General features: G+C 44.6%; 2 protein-coding genes across 7 annotated transcripts in view; both read left to right on the forward strand.

The window, feature by feature from the left end:
• The window catches only part of suco (SUN domain containing ossification factor), a 28,514-nt gene extending 13,265 nt beyond the window's left edge, over positions 1–15,249 (forward strand). Inside the window, exons 5-24 of one of the 6 annotated variants that reach the window (XM_029145849.3) lie at positions 104–244; positions 558–723; positions 2,019–2,121; positions 2,537–2,664; positions 2,860–2,927; positions 3,023–3,130; positions 3,495–3,603; positions 4,197–4,217; positions 5,038–5,093; positions 5,464–5,555; positions 5,704–5,769; positions 6,511–6,594; positions 8,367–8,442; positions 8,598–9,917; positions 9,996–10,083; positions 10,177–10,281; positions 10,686–10,843; positions 11,068–11,159; positions 11,896–11,951; positions 12,321–15,249. In XM_029145849.3, coding sequence (XP_029001682.1) covers positions 104–244; positions 558–723; positions 2,019–2,121; positions 2,537–2,664; positions 2,860–2,927; positions 3,023–3,130; positions 3,495–3,603; positions 4,197–4,217; positions 5,038–5,093; positions 5,464–5,555; positions 5,704–5,769; positions 6,511–6,594; positions 8,367–8,442; positions 8,598–9,917; positions 9,996–10,083; positions 10,177–10,281; positions 10,686–10,843; positions 11,068–11,159; positions 11,896–11,951; positions 12,321–12,872 — 3,589 coding nt within the window. In that variant the 3' untranslated portion in view covers positions 12,873–15,249. The remainder of the gene's footprint in view (positions 1–103; positions 245–557; positions 724–2,018; positions 2,122–2,536; positions 2,665–2,859; positions 2,928–3,022; positions 3,131–3,494; positions 3,604–4,196; positions 4,218–5,037; positions 5,094–5,463; positions 5,556–5,703; positions 5,770–6,510; positions 6,595–8,366; positions 8,443–8,597; positions 9,918–9,995; positions 10,084–10,176; positions 10,282–10,685; positions 10,844–11,067; positions 11,160–11,895; positions 11,952–12,320) is intronic. The other 5 variants (XM_029145850.3, XM_029145851.3, XM_029145853.3 and 2 more) reach the window with 5 other exon arrangements.
• Positions 15,250–15,752: 503 nt separating this feature from the next.
• On the forward strand, positions 15,753–20,916 carry mysm1 (Myb-like, SWIRM and MPN domains 1). The gene is made up of 20 exons (XM_029145856.3): positions 15,753–15,906; positions 16,050–16,122; positions 16,210–16,280; positions 16,477–16,551; positions 16,642–16,720; positions 16,820–16,918; positions 17,023–17,575; positions 17,668–17,905; positions 17,982–18,112; positions 18,200–18,303; positions 18,378–18,455; positions 18,532–18,614; positions 18,695–18,749; positions 18,973–19,023; positions 19,269–19,343; positions 19,442–19,630; positions 19,724–19,856; positions 19,945–20,050; positions 20,136–20,193; positions 20,333–20,916. Exons 1-20 carry the CDS (start codon positions 15,851–15,853, stop codon positions 20,657–20,659), a joined length of 2,634 nt encoding a protein of 877 aa, XP_029001689.1. The 5' UTR covers positions 15,753–15,850; the 3' UTR covers positions 20,660–20,916.
• Positions 20,917–20,939: the final 23 nt, after the last annotated feature.

Genomic DNA, 20,939 nt, shown 5'->3' on the forward strand with positions numbered 1-20,939 from the left:
CCACTCTATCTTGTCCCCTTCTCCTCTTCTGCCCTTTCTTCCCCTCGCTACCGCTCACATGTACGGAGGTGTGGTAAACACCGTGTCCTTTTTTTCCCCTCAGTGCAGTGTGGGTTGCCAGTGCAGGAGATGAACTCCCAGTAGACAGCTTTGTCTTTGCTGAGCACTCTGATTCACAGTGCGGGGTCATTCCCCCCGAACTGGCAACCTGTGAAAACTCCCCTTTTGGAAACCCTCCTCTCAGGTGAGTTTCTAACCCCCGGAAGCCAGTCCAGTCAGAGACAGGTAATCAAGGTACCTCTCTATTGTGCGCAGCCATCGACCGCTGACCTTGCTCTCCCATTTATGATCTTTTTTTTCTTTAATTCGTATTTCCTTTTTTATTCATTTTGCCTGCTGACAAACAAGAGACAACAGCATTGTCATTTAATTGGAATGTGTTTCTGTTTGCATCATGTTATTTAGCGTCACCTTTCGTATCCTTATCCCTTCCTTCTCCGTCTCCCTCTCAACGCCTCTCTCAACCTCAACCCCATTGGCCCAATGCTGTGCTACAGTGTCGGCGAGGATAGCATAGAGGACCAGCTACCAGACCAGAGCCACAGCGCCGATCCTAAAGCCGAGGTTCAGCCCACCTCAGGTCATGTGGACCAGGAGCAACAGCAGCAACAGGGGTTCGATGTGGACCATGAAAGGAACACCTCCCGACACCAGAGACAGCAGGTCAGGAACTTGTGGCAGATGAAGGAAATCAAGAGATCTGTAAATGTAGCAAGTCCACAAAGAGTTTGCAGTGTCACAACTAAAATGGGGGCGGCACGGTGGTGCGGTGGGTAGCACTGTCGCCTCACAGCAAGAAGGTTCTGGGTTCGATTCCCGGAGGCGGCCCTGGTGCCTTTCTGTGTGGAGTTTGCACGTTCTCCCCGTGTTTGCGTGGGTTCTCTCCGGGTTCTCCGGCTTCCTCCCACAGTCCAAAGACGTGCATTAGGTTGATTGGCTTCTCTCCATTGCCCGTAGGTGTGAGTGTGTGAGTGAATGGTTGTCTGTCTATGTGTTGCCCTGCGATGGACTGGCGACCTGTCCAGGGTGTACCCTGCCTCTCGCCCGTAGCCAGCTGGGATAGGCTCCAGCACCCCCGTGACCCCGCACTAGGGAGTAAGCGGTTAAGAAAATGGATGGATGGATGGACAACTAAAATGGGAATTAAATGATTCATTATTTTACATTTTTCTGTTCTGTTTATTCATATAATGTTCATGATGTTGCTGGCGGATTTTTATCCTGTGATAGAAATCTCCACAATTTTAGTGTAGCTGCCACAGAATATTTACCAGAGCAATTATGATCCAAGGCTTAAGGATGATTTCAGTAAATCAGATTTTGTCCCAGTAGAAGTGGTCACACATCACTATACAATCAATTGCTCCCAGTTATTAATATTCCATGTGCACAGTGCTGGTCAACACACCTTTGGTTGCTGATGGCTGAATTATGCTGAAGGATAAGCGTATCTACACGACTGTACCCTTTTTCGCGTGGCTTGCGTGACCTTGTATTTGCTTATTATTTTGTCGTTTGGAGTCGCAGTCTGCTGACTAATCTGTGCGCGGCTGGTAACGACTCCTGTTATGCGGCGCGACATGTTTACATAAGGCTGTCTGAGTTCGTGGATTTTTAGGATCAGGCACTCTCCAGGTCCAAAGAGTGCTTATATAATCCATCAAAACATTATCCACAGCTCAGTGCATTTCACTGCTGCAGTTGCCGGGGGCTATCTGACGACCAGAAGCTGTCAATGGGAGTCTCTTGACTGTTCATCAGGGTTCATAGTGAGCTTGTTACTCACATTTAGCAAGAGATCAAGGATTACAGGCTTCATTATGAATAAACCCAGGTTGTTATCAGACATTTATGTTACATGCTGTTAGGAAGTATTGAGAAAAGAATCCCTCAGTTGCTGGTATTATGTTGCGTTCTGCATGATACCTGTGTATCTGATACACCCGCCTTTGTTTCAGGCGGGGGACGTCAGGGAGACCGATCCCTCAGTGCCCAGCAAAGAAGACATTCCCACCTTTGATGAGTGGAAGAAACAAGTCATGGAGGTGGAGAAGGAGAAAAGTGAGAGCACATGTTAATAAAACGCATTCAGACATAATCAAAATTAACTGCAAAGTCCTTCTTTTAAATCTCTTTTAAATCCAAAGGCTTGGTTTACGCATGTTTGAGAAATTCTGACGACCTGCACAGACACAGTTGCAGATCTGCTTCTATTGACAATGAAGGCCTTCACAATTCAGCTTTCACCCTCGTGCCACTGCTTGTTTGTCCTCTCACGTTTTTGTGCACGCAAGGCTGTGCTCTATTCCCTTCTCTGTTTCTCACCATCTCCCTCTTGCTTCTCTTTTTCCTCCCTGCGCACGCAACGTACCGTGGTTAGTGAAGCTTGTGTGTTGCATAACGTCTCTACTTGTTCCTGTCGGGCACCACTTTTTCCTCTTTCTAATGGGCCTAATGCATCGCTCTCTCTGTCCAGGTCAGTCTCTCCACACCACTGCCAGTGGCAGCCCCCATCCCGTGAAGAAAGTTCAGAAAAATTTCAAGAATAACTACGCCTCTGTGGAGTGTGGTGCCAAGATCCTGTCAGCCAACAGTGAGGCCAAGGTAAAAAAAACACCCCCGTCTCCTGTCACCTACACACAAAGACACGTGATCTCGTAGCTAAGAGCACAGACAGCCTGCTGTCCAGAAGGATGAACCCCACTTCATGCATTTAACATTTAAAATAAGATTTTTAGGTTTGAAGTATGATAACTCAATTCCAGTTTATATAAACTTTCCTTCTCTTACGTTCTACAGAGCACCTCAGCCATTCTCATGGAGAATATGGATCTTTACATGCTAAATCCTTGCAGCAACAAAATCTGGTGCGTATTCTGTCACAATGCTGCCAGGATACAGATTTACATGTGCTCTGTGTGGGGCAACCTTTGCAAAACCTTCTGTCTTTATGTCTACGCAGGTTTGTGATAGAGCTCTGTGAACCTATTCAAGTCAAGCAGCTGGACATTGCTAACTTTGAGCTCTTCTCGTCTACTCCTAAAGACTTTTTGGTTTCCATCAGTGACAGGTATATTCCTTTTGCAGCAAACGTCAGACTAAACTGAAAAGCAGCATGTTTCTCTTTAGCCAGGTGCATTGAATTTATGAGTTTTAATTTTTATAGGAGAACGTGGCAGAAGTAAATTTACCAGTTTTACCAAATTCTTTTAGCGCAGCATTGGGAGCCTTTAGATTCCTATCTGCGTGTGAGCTAGCACTGCGTCCTCCTCCACATTTATTTCCAGCCATCACCACACCTCATAAATTTCACCCTCTGGCATGGAAGGACAGGCGCAGGGCACAATAGCATGTGCGACAGCACCAGCCTCTAAGAACGTGCTGAATTGTATTTTTAGTGCACATTCTCAGCCTGCTTCACCCTGTTCTCTTAGCAGATATCCTACCAGCAAATGGGTGAAGCTCGGAACCTTCCACGCCCGCGACGAGCGCATAGTCCAGAGCTTCCCGCTGGATGAGCAGCTTTACGCGAAATATATGAAGGTACAGCCTTTTCAAATCTCGCCAGAATGAGGCATTTCAAGGAGAGCAATGTTGCATCATTTATACATTTACATTAGTACATTAGATTTTAATATATAACAATATGTTATTGTTCCATATCCGTTTTTTACTTTCCATCAGTCATTTCCAAACTGTCTCCTCCCTCAAACGTCTGTTGTTGCTGACTATACATCTATTTTTTAAAAAAAAGTTTACTAATGCTCTACATCTGTTATAGAAATGTGTTATGTGCTGAGTGTGGGTGTTTGTGTTTTGTGTGGTCTGTTATGAAATAAAAGTTTCTAGATTTATTTTGGTTGTTTTTGTTTTAAAAATTATGTGTTGAGTTTAAATCAGCTATGTCTGGATGTCTGTCCAGTTTGACCTGTTCTTCCTTCTTCCAACTGCTTTCCACAAACATCTTTTTAGTATCTTGCTTGTTATGGAGCGATCACACAGGCACATAGAATATCAGCAGTGTCTTTGATCCAAACTGTGAACAGATGCTTGACTTGCTTGTGGCTTGAATCGGTCGTTATTGATCTCTTTTTCTCTCTCCTTCTGTCCTTTTCCTGTTTTTCCTCTTGCATCAGATGTTCATCAAGTACATTAAGGTTAGCACTCTTCTCTCTGCCCGCATGTTATGATGCACTTTAAAATGCTCCTAATGGTCATACACTAATGGGTGAGCTTTGGCAGAGCAACCATGTTTCTTGCATGTGAGACTTGTAATGTAACCAGAGCATGCACACAAACACCTTTTGCAAATGCTCATCAGTTGCAATATTTACTGTACTTGCACATGATTGGTAGCTTTTGCATTCACACTCTGGGCATATGGAAACATAATTAAAACACTATAAAATCTACATAAACGTAGAATGTATTGATTTGCAGATCTCATAAACCAATATTTTACTTTGTGACAGGACCCTGTTTACTGCAGCGGTAGCATCCACCCTTCTTTTAAGTGTCAGTAAATGTGTGGAAAGTGAGGAGAGCAGTTATTGGAGTTTTAAGAGAAGAATGTTGTTCCACTTTGTCTTGGGTCATGTTCACATGTTCTCTGCGTGACAGGTCTGCAAATTCTTGAGAAAAACTGGGCTCAGTAAGGGTGACCTTTTTAAAATTGTTCTTGAGCTCGTGTCCATTCAAGGTTATATTTTTTTTTTTTCTTGGACATAGAGATTTTTCAGGATCTGTGAAATGTTTAAATATATTTGAGACATATTTCTGACATTTATTTTTAAATGGGTAGTTTTCTTACTTTAAGCCTATTTAAAAAAAACGGACTTAATGAGATTTGCAAATCCTTACATTGTGAGTTTATGCAGATCTTACCAAACATGGCATTGGCCGTGCTGGCATTAAAAAGGTAGACATCATGGGCTGAATATTTTTATTATTTTAAGTATTTATTGATGTCATCTGCAGGTTGAACTCCTCTCACACTTTGGTTCAGAACATTTCTGTCCCCTCAGTCTCATCAGGTAAGACTAATTATTGTCAAGTTTATTGTAAGTCATTATTGTCCTATACGCTGGTTCAAAATCTGTTATATACAATGTATATAGAAGTTGAAGCAGCAGCCAAATAAACTGAGTCAAGGCTTTGTTGTTCTTTTTATTTTAAAATTTTTTCTAGTTTGAGGTTTTGTGCCAAGCTTGAGGCATAGAGTAATTATCCTTTTTCCAAACAAGCACACACATGTACCTACTCGTCACATAATTAGGATTTTCTTTCGCTGTTAGATGTTAAATGCGTTTACAACCATCTTCCACAAAAATAATGTTAAAGCAACAATATTTGAAAAATAAATTGATAAGTAACAAATTGTGTTTGGGTCCGTGTTTTATGTAGAGTGTTCGGTACTAGCATGGTGGAGGAGTACGAGGAGATAGCGGACTCCCAGTACCCTTCAGAAAGACTGGAGTACTTGGATGAAGACTATGGTAAGATGCAGATGTGTTGTGAAACTGTTTTTCTTTGAAATGTGACTTCCTTGTTGTTTCGAATGAAATTTCATGTTTGTTAATGTTTGTGTGTTGTGAGTTTTTAAGTTACCAGAATTAACCTTTGCTGTTTGTCTTTCTGTAAAAGATTATCCTCCTGGTTACCAACCATCAGAGGACAAGGCCTCTAAAAATCTCCTTGGCTCAGCAACTAGTAAGTACCCACCCACGCACCCACACACACAAATCTACCTTAATAAACTGACATCATGACAGCACATTTGACTGGATACAGGAGTGAATCAAGGATTTTTAGCTGGAAGCGCTACGGGAATATAAGTTACTTATACATTTACAAGGTCAACCAGTTAATGTCTTCACATTCTTCAGTGGTCTGTGTTGATGGTTTAGTCTGGAGACTTCATGCCAAGTGTGAGGAAGTGAATTTAATACTGCATGTAAAAGCAAAAATAATTACCCTAATGTGGTAATTATAGATGTTATAGATCTATTAGAGTTTTCCATCTCTCTGGGCCTCCAAGACAGTGAGAAGCCAACGCTTTAGTGGCTCAGTCAGTAGTTCCTAGAGCGCCAGCGAGGGTTTCCTCAGTGTTTAACCCACTTGGCATCACACTTACATGCATATATGTAGACTGAGGTTCAGATTTCAGAAATGAAGCTGTTTGTACAAGACTTAAAACACACACACGCAAATGCTGGCATCTCCCGAAGCAGGGTGTTGCAACACACTCTATACTCACCGAACCGAACTGTAAAAGCGCATAAAGTTTTATGTAAACAAGCAGGAGATAATAGAGAAAAACTGCAAGTTGGAACAAAAAAACATGAAAGGAGATGAGCAGAAGGGAATGTCAAGGTTTCATTCAAATGTGTCCCCTCATTCTCTAGCATGAATTCCTTGTTCTCAAATATTTTCTCTTTTTTTTATTTTTAGATGCAATTCTTAACATGGTGAACAACATTGCTGCTAATGTACTGGGCAGTAAGCAAGAGATGGAGGGTGGAGCACAAACAGGAGGTATTAATCCGCAGTTCCTTAATCCACTCTGGAGTCCACTTTGCTGTTTGTTCATCTCATTCCTCATTGTCCCATGTAGAAATACAAATATCATGACATCATCACTGCCACTGTCACGTGTGCATGTGGAATAATTAGCTTCCTGCATTCATTATTCTTATTAGTATACGACTGACTACCAGATATGGACAAATAGAATGGGTTTAATAGATTTGTGCAGATTAGTATCACATTAGCTTCTTGTCCAGATGAAGGGGAAAGGTTTACCATCAAATAATCAAGAATATGGCCAACAAATGGATCACACAGTCACTATGCAGTAAAAAAAAGCAAAAACAGACCTTTTTTTATTTTTTTTTCTCAAGTACATAAATTGGCTAGACTCCAGCTCTTCCAGTGGGACTCCAAGGCGTTCCCAGGCTGGCTGAGTGACATATTCCCCCCCCCCGGGTCTTCCCCAGGGCCCTAGGGCAGTGTCCAGGAGGCATCAGAAACAGATGCCTGAGCCACCTCCGCTGCCTCCTCTCAATGTGGAAGAGCAGCGACTGTACTCTGAGCTCCTCACTCTAACTCTAGAGGTAACTCAGTTCGACATGTGATCTTGTCTTTTCGGTCATGACCCAAGGCTCATGGCCATGGGTGAGGGTAGGAACTTAGATTAACCGGTAAATTGAGAGCTTCGCCATTCAGCCCAGCTCCCTCTTCACCACGACAGACGGGGAACACCGACCGCATTATTGCAGCCGACCGATCCCTCAGTCAATCTCATGCTCCCTCCTTCCCTCACACATGAACGAGACCCCAAGATACTTGAACTCCTTCAACCTGGAGAGAGCAAACCACCTTTTTCCGGGAAACCACATCGTTCCTTCTGTATTTATCTGAGGTTTGACTATTGGTCGGTTCCATGTTTCATAAATGCCTTTCGATATTACTTTGAATTTCCGCAGAAAATTGTAACCTTCTTTAGTTTTGTCATGCAGTCAGCTCAGGCTTGTGCTGGTCAGCTGCCTTTTGTGCGTCCAACCACTGGCTGGTTTTTCTGTCCACATATTGTTTAGATTAACTGCTCTTAAAGCTGTCTCGCTTTATTTCGCTCCTCTACAAGAAGCAAGCACATGCAAAGCCTACGTGGTTATGTGTATATGTGCTGAGAGGGCCAGATGTTTATTTGACTGTTAGCAGGAGGCCTCCTACAGCGTTTCAGCAGAACTTTGGCTATCTGCATTTCTCTCTTGGCACAGAGCTCGGCTGAATTAGCACAGACGGGGGGGCTGTGACGCCAAACCCACTCTTTGCTCGGTTTACCACACAGAGTTGCGTCAAAAATATCTAGACTTTTCTCCCCAGCGTTTTCAAAGTTGCCTGGATAGAAACTCCGCATATTTCCTATAATTTGTTCCTTTTACAACTCATTTGCCGATTTTGGTTCCATGAACTGCCACACACAAATTGTAGTGCAGTGTTTCCCCCTCTCTGCTGACTCTATACAGTTACAGTTCTGATTCCCATTTACACTTTCAGAATAAAGAAGAGATTGTGTTCAGACTGGACTAAACTGGTTCACAGCATTTTGACAAATCCAAACATGGGCTTTCGAGCTGCTCCGGGCAGGAAAGAGAGGTTCTGTTGTGTAGTCTCTCCTGCAGAGCCTTAGAGAGCAGGAGATCTTAACCACTGATAAAGCAGAGTCTGATGATGCTTTCCCTGCTGCTTAGGAAATGCAAAGTCCTGTGTATTTGTTAATTGATGTCTGTTTTTCCAAATTCCAGCTAATAAAACAGGAGACGGGAAGGAAAGCACAGAAGTTGCATCTACACCGGCTGAAAGCTTGCACGAATCTGCAGAGTAAGAACAATTTAAAATGAATTCCAATATTAATAGGAAAGAATTACTTATAGAGTAGAAAACATATTTACGTTTTATATCAATTGTGTTTCTATAACCATGCTATAAAGGTCCTTTTGGAGCATCTTTGCTAAATTTGTATGTCCTTCCTCTAGACTGTCTGCAGAACCAGAGCAGCCTGCAACTCAGGAGGAGTCTTCGACACCTTCGCCCACGTCATCTGACTTTCACGAGGACAGACGAATTGTCACTTTGGTAGAGGATGAGGACGAGGACGAAGAGCCCAGACAGTCTACTGTTATCCTGCTGGAGGAGGGAGAGGAGGAGGAAGACAAGACGGAGGAGGAGACGAGGAGGGAGGCAGACAGGAACCAGTGGCAGAGCCAGGCCTACTGTCCCTTCTCCTCCCTCTCCTCACTGTCTCTGTCCTGCATGGCTACTCTGCCTGAGCTGCTTCACCGTTGGTGCTCTGCCCGCTTGGCTAAAGAAAGACTTCGCAGTCTTAGGCGGAGGTTGTTGAGCTCTCAAACACGTACTGATGCAAATACCTCTATCCACACACACACAACACCACCACTGATTTCTGTCCCGGTGCCCACACCTGTACACGAGGCTCTTCCCCTCACAGAAAATACTACAGAGCCCGAGGTGTCGGTCGTCGAACTGAGTGAGGGAAAACCTGTGGGCGAGGCACACACTGGTCACACACACCTCACTCACACACCTGATGCACACACTCCACAACTCGACATTCTCCTAGAGCCCAGTAGGACCTCCACCATCCCCCCTCACAGTTTCTCAGTCATTCATAGTTCTGCGATGCAGCCAATACCCACCAGTGAGGAGAAGCTGCTGCCTCCCTTCAAAGATGCCGACCCTGTCCCCACCCCACCCCTCCAAGCCATCTCTATCCCAGAGACGCAGCAGGTCAGCAGTGCCATTCCCACCCATACGCTCAGCTCTCCCCCACAGCTGCCACCTGAGACAACACCTCCTATTGTGGTTCCTCTTGTTAAAGAGCAGCCTGTTCACCCGCTACCTACTGCCTCGAGGCCTGAGGACCTTATTCCCCCTCCCACTGAACTGCCAACAGCTCCCTCACAGACTGACGCTCACTCGGAGGCGGTGAAAATCACTGCAGACAGTGGGGACTCACAAATCAACGGGGAGCAGGTGGACCTGCCCAGTCAGACCGGGGAGTCCCAGCGGTCAGAGGACTCTGTGGACGAGGAGCTGCTGAGCACTAATGGAAATGGAAACATGCACCGGACAGCTACTGACTTTTATGCTGAACTGCAGACTGGTGGAGATTACAATGGAGGGGGTTTGAACGGGAACGGCGTGTTGTTGAATGGCGGAGCGGTGCACGGCTCCAGCCAGAAGGAGAGCGTGTTCATGAGGCTCAACAACCGGATCAAAGCTCTGGAGATGAACATGAGCTTGTCTAGCCGATACCTGGAGGAGCTCAGCCAGAGGTAAAAACACTATATAGAGAAGTAATAGTAGCAACAAGCTCTTGGTGGTGACGTAACTTTTGCATTTTTCTTTTTTAGGTATCGTAAACAGATGGAGGAGATGCAAAAGGCTTTCAATAAAACCATCATTAAGCTACAGAACACCTCTCGCATTGCAGAGGAGCAGGTCGGTTTGCATTAACTCAATCGGACCAAATGAAGCAAACTGTAAATACTTGAATATTTGATTGCATTAACAAAGTGTTGTGTGCTTGTTCAGGACCAGAAGCAGACAGAGTCCATCCAGGTCCTACAGAACCAGCTGGAGAATGTGACTAAACTGATGTTAAACCTCACTCAAACAGTCAGTCAGCTGCAGAGAGAGGTAACAGAGCTGCTGTCGAGTGACAGAGTGACAAACATTATTACTCTTTTTTTTTTTTTTTTTTAAATGTAGATATAGCACAAGGTTACACAGTCGAGTTTTACAGTCGAGTTCAGGTCACGTACAGCATTTTAGCAAAGTAAGCTTTTATTTGATTTCAAGGTAACAAATACAGGTGAATTGAACAAACATGACTTTCAGTAAACCCAAATATTCAAAGTGGTCATTCCCAGAAGTAGCCTGATTTATTTATTTAGGTGCTGACTTTAAAGGAAATGTTCTGCTGAACTTTGCTAAAAGCAAACAGTAACAACCTGCATTTCCAGTAAAACACACAAAACAGGTAGGGTAGTATAAAATAACTTGATTGGTTAGATTTTTAGTTATATTTCATTTGTTTGCAGGTGTCTGATCGCCAGAGCTACCTCGTGGTCTCTCTGGTTCTGTGTCTGAGCCTGGGCCTCCTGCTGTGTCTTCAGTGCTGCCGTAGCGCCTCTGCCGGCCCCAGCACCACCGCTGTGACTGCCCTCCCCAAGAGCAACCACTACCCCAGCCCCAAGAGGTGCGTCACAGTTAGCCTCACTTCACCAGGTCGCTTGTAAGGCAAAGGATGATTGATTTCCGGTAGTCAGTTCTCTGATACTTCTTTGGATGGGGAACATTTTGGATCACATCCATGTGTAGCTTGTTATCCGTTTGCCTAATGCTGCCTCTCCAGTCCTGCCACTGACCGTAGGAAACAGTTGTGACAGTGACAGTAATAATGTCAATATTTTTCCTTATCAGATGCTTTTCCTCCTATGATGATATGAGCTTAAAGCGCAGAGTTACCTGTCCACTGGTTCGCTCAAAGTCGTTTCACCTGTCCTCCACAGAAGGTAACACACAACACACAACACACAAGTGACTCCTAAAACCTTCCTCTACGGTTTGTTGTATTTCTCTGTCTGCTTTTCTCACAGCAAGCAAACCAAACATGTGAAGTGATTCAAGTCAAAGCTCATTGCAAAGATGATCATATTTGCTGCCGTAGTCTTTTTCGCGGCACCCGTGCCTGACTGTTGTAGGCACCGAAGCGCTACCCAGCCTCGCTTCACTCTTCCCCACCTCTCATTCAACCTATTTATCCCCGCTGCCTCCTTTCACACATCTTGCATGACTTTATGCATCAGGCACCTCGAGCCCGCAGGGAAAGTCCAGCGCAGGCAATAAATGAATGAAGTCTTTGACTCATGAAACCTAAAACTCCCCCTGCTGTTCATTATTCCTCCGGCGTGTGTGTAAATGTGTGCGTGAGAGTGAGGCAGGGAGGCCTGTCATTGCCAGCTTGCGTCCACATGCAGGCTTTAAGGAGTGCAAGAATATAGCACGATGCTTTGCTGGCTCATGGCAGACATTTGCAAGTAGTGACAAATAAAATAGTAAGTCTTTACTTGTGATTTCGCTGTATTGCTATTTTCACAATGGCTTTTGTATTATCTTCTGTTCAGATTGAGACTAAACACGTAAAATATATTAATTAAAACTACTTGCAAGGTCTCTTCATGCTTTTTACATGTATGTACTCCTGTTTGCCATTCCATCATTAATCTGGCCCCTCTCTCCCCTCCCCAGTAGGTCCAGATGACTTGTACATTGTAGAACCTCTAAGGTTTTCTCCAGAGAAAAAGGTACAGTGTCTGTTCCGACCACTGCTGTTGGCTGTGACAGCCACTTTACTTTAGGTCCTGTGTTTTCTAGTGTCGGTCAGTCTGTGCATTGAATGTGATGAGGACAGTCCAGCCTTCACCTGATTTGTCTGTGAACCATTGTTTTGCAGACTCAATGTGAATGCCTACATGTTCCAAACCTCTAACCCACTGTTGGTTAAAGTGAACAAAGTTTAACGTACTTTAACTGTGTGTCTCAGTGTTGCACTGGGGTCAGCTTTCATTACTATAGGATGCAGTGGTTAACATAGCTTAACAGTATTTAATGTACTTTTTTTGACAACTTTCTTCAAATGTAGTTTATCATTTTCTTGTTTTTTTTTCTTGTAGAAAAAGCGCTACAAGACAAAGTCACTGGACAAATATGAGACTTTTAAAGCGTCTGATCCTCCTGCTCTGCTCACAAACGGGGATGCCATGTGCAACAGCTTCCACCCATGCCTACCTGTGGCACCCGTGGCCCTCCCCCTTCCTCCCCCTCCTCCTCCTCCCCCACCTGTACCAGCACCTCCCCCTCTCTCCATAGAGGATGTGTCCTCATTGCCCACCAAGGAGCTCCCCTCAGAGACCAGCAGCTGTAGCTCATCGACCCACTCTGAGGAGTCCTTCACCAGCCGCCTCCCCCCACCCACTCCCATCCTCCCCCCTGCTGGCCTGTGCAACGGCCACGTTCTGAACCTCCCCCCTCCGCAGCCTCCCACCAAGTCCCGACAGGAGAAGCGCTCCATGAAAAGGCGGAAGTCGCGGCAAACGGAGCTGCAGTTCCCCCACGTGCCCGGAGGAGGCGTTGCCTCCCTGCCCAGCCTGCAGCAGCTCATGAAGGGAAACAAAGAGATTAGTGTCGAGACCATCCGAGTGACAGCAGTGACTGGGCACGTCTGAGAAAAAACCCTCACAATTCACCTGTACACGACTTTTTAATTATAACAATGCACACACTTTATGGTAGCAGACTTGAGGAAACGAGCACTTTCTGCATCCCAAAGAACCACATTTCCATATGATGAGCAACCAGGCGAACCGTGTACCTGAAGTGGCTGTGGCGGCGGTAGCTAGACATCATCCAATCCTTACCCACTCCTGTCAGAGACCTGTTTACGGTTATGTGCCTTTATAGCTGTTCTATGGTTTAGAAACCTGGAATTTGAAAGAACTGCTGATGAGAGATGCTGCGGTGGGCGAGACGAGCGCTAATGCATGTCACACCTGTCGAGCTGAAGATCCTTGTGTTCTGTAGTGGAAAAGCACACGCACCATGACCGTTGGGCATCACTGCGTTGTTTTACTACCCACCCAGCACGGTGAGGAGAGATGCTGAACTCTACGCTCACCTACGGGGCCATCAAGAGTGTTGCTCTCCTCAGAAGGAATGAGAGATCCATTTGGAGCGTGACATACTTGCTGCTCTTGTCTTCATTTCCTCCATTTATTTCAGCTCTTCTGTCTTTAGTATCGCATCCTAACATGACTGCAGGCGTTTGTGTGGGACCAGAGGGTTAGACCTTTTATGTGTGCCATTCTCTCCATTCCTCTCTGTCTCTCTGTCAATCTGTTCTAAACCATCTGTCAGAGCTGAATGAAGAAAATGGGTGCAACAGTCTGAATGTTTTAATCCTTTATTATAGTATCCTGTTTATTCTGGTATTACAGGTGAAATAGCAGCGGTTACATCTACAGGAGATCTTCTTTTGGGCTGTGCCTGAAACGCGTTGCTTACACATGACTGTGAAGGTAAAAAGATGTCAGACAGGCGTGGTGCAGGCTGTATTTATTCTGTATTTTATTTGTTTCATCCATAGCTGAGTCATGTTTGGCTCTTACCCCCACTTCCCTGTATGGGGCCGGAGGTTTCATGTTATGAGCATAATGTACTGTACAAGCACATTGGGTAGCAAAGCTTAATGTTTACACTTTCATCACACACACCCTGCTGGGACCCTGCAGTTGAGTCTGACAGATCGCTTTTATTTATCTATTTATTTATTTAAATCACTACAGACTTTCTAACATAGGTACAAGCTTGCTGGCCTCGTAGTTCTGCAGTGTCACAGTGTTTTGTCCATGTAAGTTGTAGAGAAACTGTTACAGTGAACTACACTCTTATTGATGCACAGTCAGCACTAACACTGTACCAGCCCGTCATTCTGTTTGCTTTAGCCTAAAATGTCCGGCAGAGGTCTGTGTTTGTAGCCAGGTATTTTAGTGCTGATTTAGACCGAGTTCATAAGGACCATCAAACTGCTGCCCTGGGTTTTTGGAAGTCATGAAAAAGGCCTAAATTCATAGTTTTGTCCTGGTTTCCATGTTCTTATCGCTACATCTTTATCTGTTAGTAATTTCCTGACTGACCCACATAAATATTAATTTAAAACATTGTGGGGAGTTAGAATGTGAAATGATTAGCGTTTTTATTATTAAATAATAAAATTGAACAGTTTTACTCTCTTTGCACCTTCTGACTGGCTCTATGTGGTTGGACATTCTGACGGAGACAGAAATCTTCTTCTTCTCAGTCCCATTAGCGTCACCTGACCAGCCTCTCTGGCGCTTCGCTCTTTGCACCAGGGTGACCTCTGACCCCCGCTGCATGACTGTTTCTGTGACTGTGTGAATAAACATTTTCATATTCCTTCACTCTAACCCAGATCACCTAACATGTTCCCATTAGAAAAGTCTACATGCATGTCTGCTCTTTTCACTTTGTCGGTCCTTTTATGCACTTGTCATTGCTCTTCAGCTTTGTATTTGCCCCACCTTCAATGATAGATGTGAGGAGAGAAGGTTGTGAGCGGTTAATTAAAGGGAACACTGGTGGATGTGATTTAGAACACTATTAATGTGATTCTGTATGTTCCACGTGTCGAGATTTTTTTTAAATCCCTTCTGAATGTGTAAGATTTAATGTGTGTGTGTAACCTGTGTGCATGTGAGGATTTTTGTTGTTCTAGTGTATGTGTGTGTGAATGTGTTATGAGATTACTTGGACTCTACTTATCCCGTAACACAGTGAATAGGGAGGCAGCACTCTAAGATCTCAGTGTGCACTTTGTATGATTCTTCATGCCTTTTTATTTTTCTACCCTGTCTGTAAAGTGCTATCTTTTCTTTCTTTCTCTCTGCCTCTCTTTCTCTCTTTGAGTACTCTGTATATTGAGTTGCACAGTATTTTTGAGCAGGAGTGAGTTACTACAAAAACTGTAGTGCCATTAGAAACTGTGAATTTCCAAATAAAGTCTTTTTTTGTTGTGTTTGACACTTATGTTGTCTTGTTATTAATGGATAATTGATTATAGAACTGAAATAAATAAATGCAGACAGAACATAAAACCAAAAATAAATGCTTTATTGTTTATTAGTTCTCCAATTTAGGCTTCCAATTCTTGCTCCCGATCTGAAATCAAAATATAGAAATACATCCTATACTTCCTAAATGTGATATGTTGGGTGATTTGTTTATCTAAAAAGCACAGAGGTATGTACAGTTGAGCCTGAAATTATTAATTTCCCTGGTAAATTCATTGATTTTCATTCAACCAGCAAGGTTATTGATATTTTTTGACTGGAAGTGACACAGGCTTCTCCCAAAAAGCAATAATGTCAATAAAGAAGTCATTATTGGCTCTTACAGCAACCAAACACTTCCTATAATTGCTTACCAACCTTTTTATGTCTCCACTGGTATTTTTGCGCACTCACATTTCGAGCTCCATCCCTCTCAGATTGAAAGGTCTCCTAAATAAAGTGAGACTGCGGTAACATGCAGCGCTGTCCTCCGGCCGCAGGGGGCGCTGTGGCCGCAGCCCTGCGTTGTTTTCATCCCGCGAGGCCGCTCCGCGGTGTGTTTACGTTTCTCCACCAACATGGAGGACGAGGTGGATGTTGACATCGAGGGAGACGTGTTTGAAAGCCCTGATAGGTAAGAGTCCACTTCTACTGTGGAGAGCGAAGACGTTCACTGCGGATCTGGGTTTGGGCGCCGGCCAACAGCTGTCATTCAGGTGGATCAGGTGGATCTTATTCCCCCGTCTTCATGTGTCGCCTGTGCTGTTTCTGCTGCAGCGAGCTGGACGGAGCAGCTTTGGCCCAGGAGCAGTTGCTGCAGTCTGCGTGGAGGAGCAGCGCGGGGATGCTGGTATGAGCGGAGCATGCCCGGTCGGGCTTTCGCCTGGCTGCGCTGTGGCTGGTGTTGTGACGCTGTTTGTGTCCGTGTGTTGTGCAGCCGTGGGAGCTGGACAACTCCATCAGCCCGGAGAACAGGGAGGCGATAGAGCGGATGCTGCTGGAGGAACAGTATCCTTTCACACTGAAATGCCTTGAATAATAACTTTACAGCAAAATGTAGGCTTGAAGGACAGGAGAGTGATGCAACCTTAACGTCTCTCTCACTTTATATAATAGACATAATTAAAATAAATGATTACTCTACCTTCCAATGTAACATTATATATAAGTCTTATTATGAAGATGTTCCTAAATGCTCTCACAGGTACTATCTGACAGGCAAAGGGGTTCCTGATCATATTTGGGGAAGTGATGTTAACCACAAGGCCAAAGTGAAGAGGTGAGTCGGTTCTTCCAGCTTTCACACAGGCACAGTTCACTCCTCCCGCTGCTTCAATTCATGTAATGTTTCTGCCTGTTGGACACTTAGGTCTCCAGCCAAGAGCTCCGCCTCGGCTTCATCTTCTCGCTGGTCCAAACAAGAGAAAGCGCTGTTTGAGGAAGGGCTGGTGAGCCTGTCGCCATGATGTTGATTGTTTCTGGGCTGTAAAGGCTCATAAAACCTCTGTGACCCTACTTGGAAAATGACTGTGATGTGGTTTTTGCAGGCACAGTTCGGTCGAAGGTGGACTAAGATTGCCAAGTTAGTGGGCAGCCGTACTGTTCTCCAGGTCAAGAGCTATGCCAGACAGTATTTCAAACACAAGGTAAAGCTTTATGTACCTGATGCAGCACATTGTAAGTAACTCTACTGGCAGATAACAACTTCGGTCAGGGATAAATAAATTCCTTCCTGATCTGCATTTTGTAGGGCAAAGCAGAACCCAAAGCTGCAGCTCCCTCTGCAGGTCCTATGCCAGAACTTCCTCACACCACTTCCAGTCTTGCTCATGTTGTAGCCAACACCGTTCGTATAGAGAAGCTTTCTGATGATGAGGATGAAGACGTAGACATCACAGATGAACCAGGTGATGATGCAAACTCTAAAGACAAACAGCAGATTGTGGTGAAGACTGAGTTCTGTGAGGCAGAGCAGCAAGCACCCACTGAGGTTTTGAAGGACCGATTTACAGACGAGCAGAAGGAAGAAGGTCAGGAGGAGACAAAGGACCAACACAGCCACACGTGGTTTCCTATGGCAGAAAGTCCTCAGTCCTCATCTTCACACCTGTACTCGGAGGAGTATGGCGTCAGTCAACTGGATGAGAAAAGTGACCTGACAGAATCATGTATTCTAAAAAACATTGAGGCAATAGCACAGAAAGACTTAAAGCAAATGATGGATATGACTGAAGGCCAGGGTTCCCACTCTGAAGGTTCATCCGAGGCTCTTCAACTGGAAGAGTCCTGTCAGGATGGTGCAGGTACAAATCAAAAACACGTAATGAGATAATACAAAATTGAGAATGCTTGTTTTCTCTTCTGTGGCGTAACTTTTTTCACCTTTATGTCCCAGATTCAGCTGATGAAACAAAGCAGAGTGTAGCTGATAAACCAGCAGAAGCCCGGGAGGAGGAGGATGAGGTTGAGGATGAAGAAGAGGAGGAACTCAAGATACCTGAGCAGGAAATCGAGATGGACGTGGACACCATCACTGAGGAGGAGAAACAAGCTATCCCAGAGTTCTTTGAGGGGCGACCATCCAAGACCCCCGAGAGATACCTGAAGATCAGAAACTACATCCTGGATCAGTGGTAACATTGAGTTGTTCTACTGCTACTCTGCATTTACTACTAAGGCATCTGAGTGACTGTTGTCCTTGTTTGACAGGTGGAGGAGCAGGCCAAAGTACCTGAACAAGACATCGGTTCGCCCGGGCTTGAAGAACTGTGGAGACGTCAACTGCATTGGCAGAATACACACCTACCTGGAACTGATTGGCGCCATCAACTTCCACTGTGGTGAGGTTACTGAGCTGGTGGCAGCACGTTACTGTGTTGTCTTTTAAAAATCTCGCCGGCCCTTTCATCTGCTGTCTTCTCCTCCAGAGCAAGCAGTGTATAATCGCCCCAAGGTGGTGGACCGCTCCAAACATAAGGAGGGCAAGGATGTGCTCGAGGCTTATCAGCTCGCCCAGAGACTGCAGAGCATGGTGAGTCCTCATGAACCCAGACATCTGGATTGTATCATTTCAGGACCTCGCATTAACAAACACCTTGGTTGTAGCGGACCAGGAAGCGCCGCGTGAGGGACACATGGGGAAACTGGCGTGACCCCAAAGATTTAGAGGGCCAGACGTATGAGGTTCGGAGACACACACACACTTATAGGTACAGTTACATCAGTACCTGCACTGATTTATTTTTCATGTTTCCATCAGCATTTCACTGCAGAAGAACAAGCTCGGCGGAGAGAAGAGATGAAGAAACAGTCTAAACTTTGCAGAACGAACAGATACAGAGGGTGAGCGTGACCAGAAGATGCTGCACACATATATACCGGTAAACGTTTTTACAGAAATGATTTTACTTTTTTCCCACTAGGTCTTTGGATCCCTTCCAGCTGATTCCCTGCAGGTCTTTTGGGGAAGATGTACAGGTCAGTGCCTTCCAGTCTTATCATTCAGCTAACAGCAGTGTAATCCATCACGCTGACTGGGAGTTGCGCTTCCATTTAATGAGTAATGCCTCCTTCACCTTCATAGGTTGGTTTGGAGGAGGACAGTAAAAAGGACAGTATGCGAAGAAGCATCAGGGTGATGCATTTTAAAATGCTGTAGATTCTACATTAACACACAGGTTTTTTGTTGTTGTCCTCACAGGAGCCATTCCAGGTTATCGTTTGCACAGAGACCCTTCTCATCATGGACATGGTGTGTTACACATTGAAATCTTCTTATAGAGAAAAATTTAAATGAACAGAATTAGTTGGTGGCCCCCTGTTTTAATAGTAATATTTTTTTCTGAGTTGCATGCAGTTTTGGTTTTTCATTAAATTCATTGTTGCTGTTTTTCCCAATTTGCTATATATGTACTCACACTCTTAATATGTGCTCAGAACACTGTACACTCTTTTCCTAAATGTTTTTGTACTGATGAAGCAATGTGCAATCCTCAGCATGCCCATGTGTCACGGTGTGAAGTTATCGGCTTGCTAGGTGGAATCTTTAAAAAAGATGAAAAAGTACTGAAGGTCAGTCAAATAGCAGAAAGCAACCAGTCTACGACAGCAGGTTTTTATTGACTGTGCCTTGTTTTCAGGTGCAAATGATTCTGTATGTTTGTTTGCAGATCTGTGCAGCAGAGCCTTGTAACAGTGTAAGTACAGGCTTACAGTGTGAGATGGACCCAGTGTCTCAGACCCAGGCCTGTGATGTGCTGTCATCCCTGGGCTTCAGTGTGGTGGGCTGGTACCACTCACATCCCTCCTTCCACCCTAATCCTTCAGTACGGGACATAAGCACGCAGGACCAGTTTCAGGTAGAAATGATCGTGGAATGAACTCACGCAGGATTAACGTGACATAAACATCTCTGATTAAGGATCTGATTAAATCCGTTCTGATTTTTACAGAGTTATTTCTCCCGTGGTGGTGCCCCCTTCATTGGGATGATCGTAAGTCCATACGACCCAGCCAACCCCTCCCCTCACTCCCAAACCACCTGCTTGTTGGTGAGAGAGAGCCAGGAGCCTTCAGCCCCTCAGAGTGCGTATGACTATAAGACAAGGGTCCTTTCTGTACACAGAACTGCAGTTTATTCTGTGGTTGAGAGTCTCCTCCTGTTCGTATGCAGAGCTGCCTTTCGGATTTGACTTCCTGTCATCACAAGACATTCCAGACTGGGAGCAAACGATGAGGAGAGCTCACTGGATCATCAACAAGTACTCGCAGTCGCCTGGGTGAGACAGGCTCTAGTAGCTGCTCAAACACAACAATGTTGAAATAGTTTTTTGTTTTTACATTCATTTACCACTTACCTGTTAGGAGTGTGCAGATGAACAGGCGCTTTCGTAGAGACTCTCATCTCACTTGTTTGGAGAAGGTTAGTTCTATCAGCAACTAGCAAACCTGTACAACCAAATGTCAGTTTGTTTTAATTACCCACTGGTTTTAATATATAATATATTATACAATAAAATGCGAAAGATTCGGCCTCATTTGACTTAACCCCCTCCCTCCAGATGCTGTCATCTCTAGCCAGGTACATGGAGCCCCTGCCAGATGAGGAGGGAGAACCCTTTCTCACACAGATTCAGTCACTCTTCCACTCAGACTTCATTGCCAAGCAGCATCAGCAGGAGGAGGCAGCATCTTTTTCTAGACTAGTGGACTCAGATGACCTTTCGTTTGATCAGGGACCCCAGATGGGGGACTGTGATCAGGATTGCGGCACAGCATCAGACAGCAATGTACAGCCCACCACACAGAGCCCAACCTCAGACACGAACAGCAGCACAGTGTTACATCTAGGCTCAGTGTTATCGCCTGAACACGACTATTTACTGTGATGGACCATATATTTGTATTTTTACTGTACCATGCCACTGTTATCTAGCTCAGTAGTGTTATAAACAACTCAAATGTTACAAGGCCTTGTATCTGTATTAAAAACTATCTCAATTAATTTGAAAAAACATTACAATCAGATGGTGAATCATAGTTCCATTTAAAGCCTAGGGATCAATTGATGTGTGGCTGTGTGACTGAGATAGCGTGTGTGATATTGAGCTTGCATCTAAATAGGCAAATAAAATATATTTTTATATTCTGTTGTATACGTATTTATTT

This window comes from Betta splendens, chromosome 4, assembly GCF_900634795.4.
Source record: "Betta splendens chromosome 4, fBetSpl5.4, whole genome shotgun sequence".
Lineage (NCBI taxonomy): Eukaryota > Metazoa > Chordata > Actinopteri > Anabantiformes > Osphronemidae > Betta > Betta splendens.

Excerpts from the sequence above, each read along its gene's own strand:
- mysm1 (XM_029145856.3), top strand. The coding sequence starts at position 15,851 with ATGGAGGACGAGGTGGATGTTGACATCGAGGGAGACGTGTTTGAAAGC. Across the intron at positions 17,906-17,981 it reads AACTACATCCTGGATCAGTG|GTGGAGGAGCAGGCCAAAGT; the intron begins GTAACATTGAGT and ends CTTGTTTGACAG. Across the intron at positions 18,113-18,199 it reads CGCCATCAACTTCCACTGTG|AGCAAGCAGTGTATAATCGC; the intron begins GTGAGGTTACTG and ends CTTCTCCTCCAG.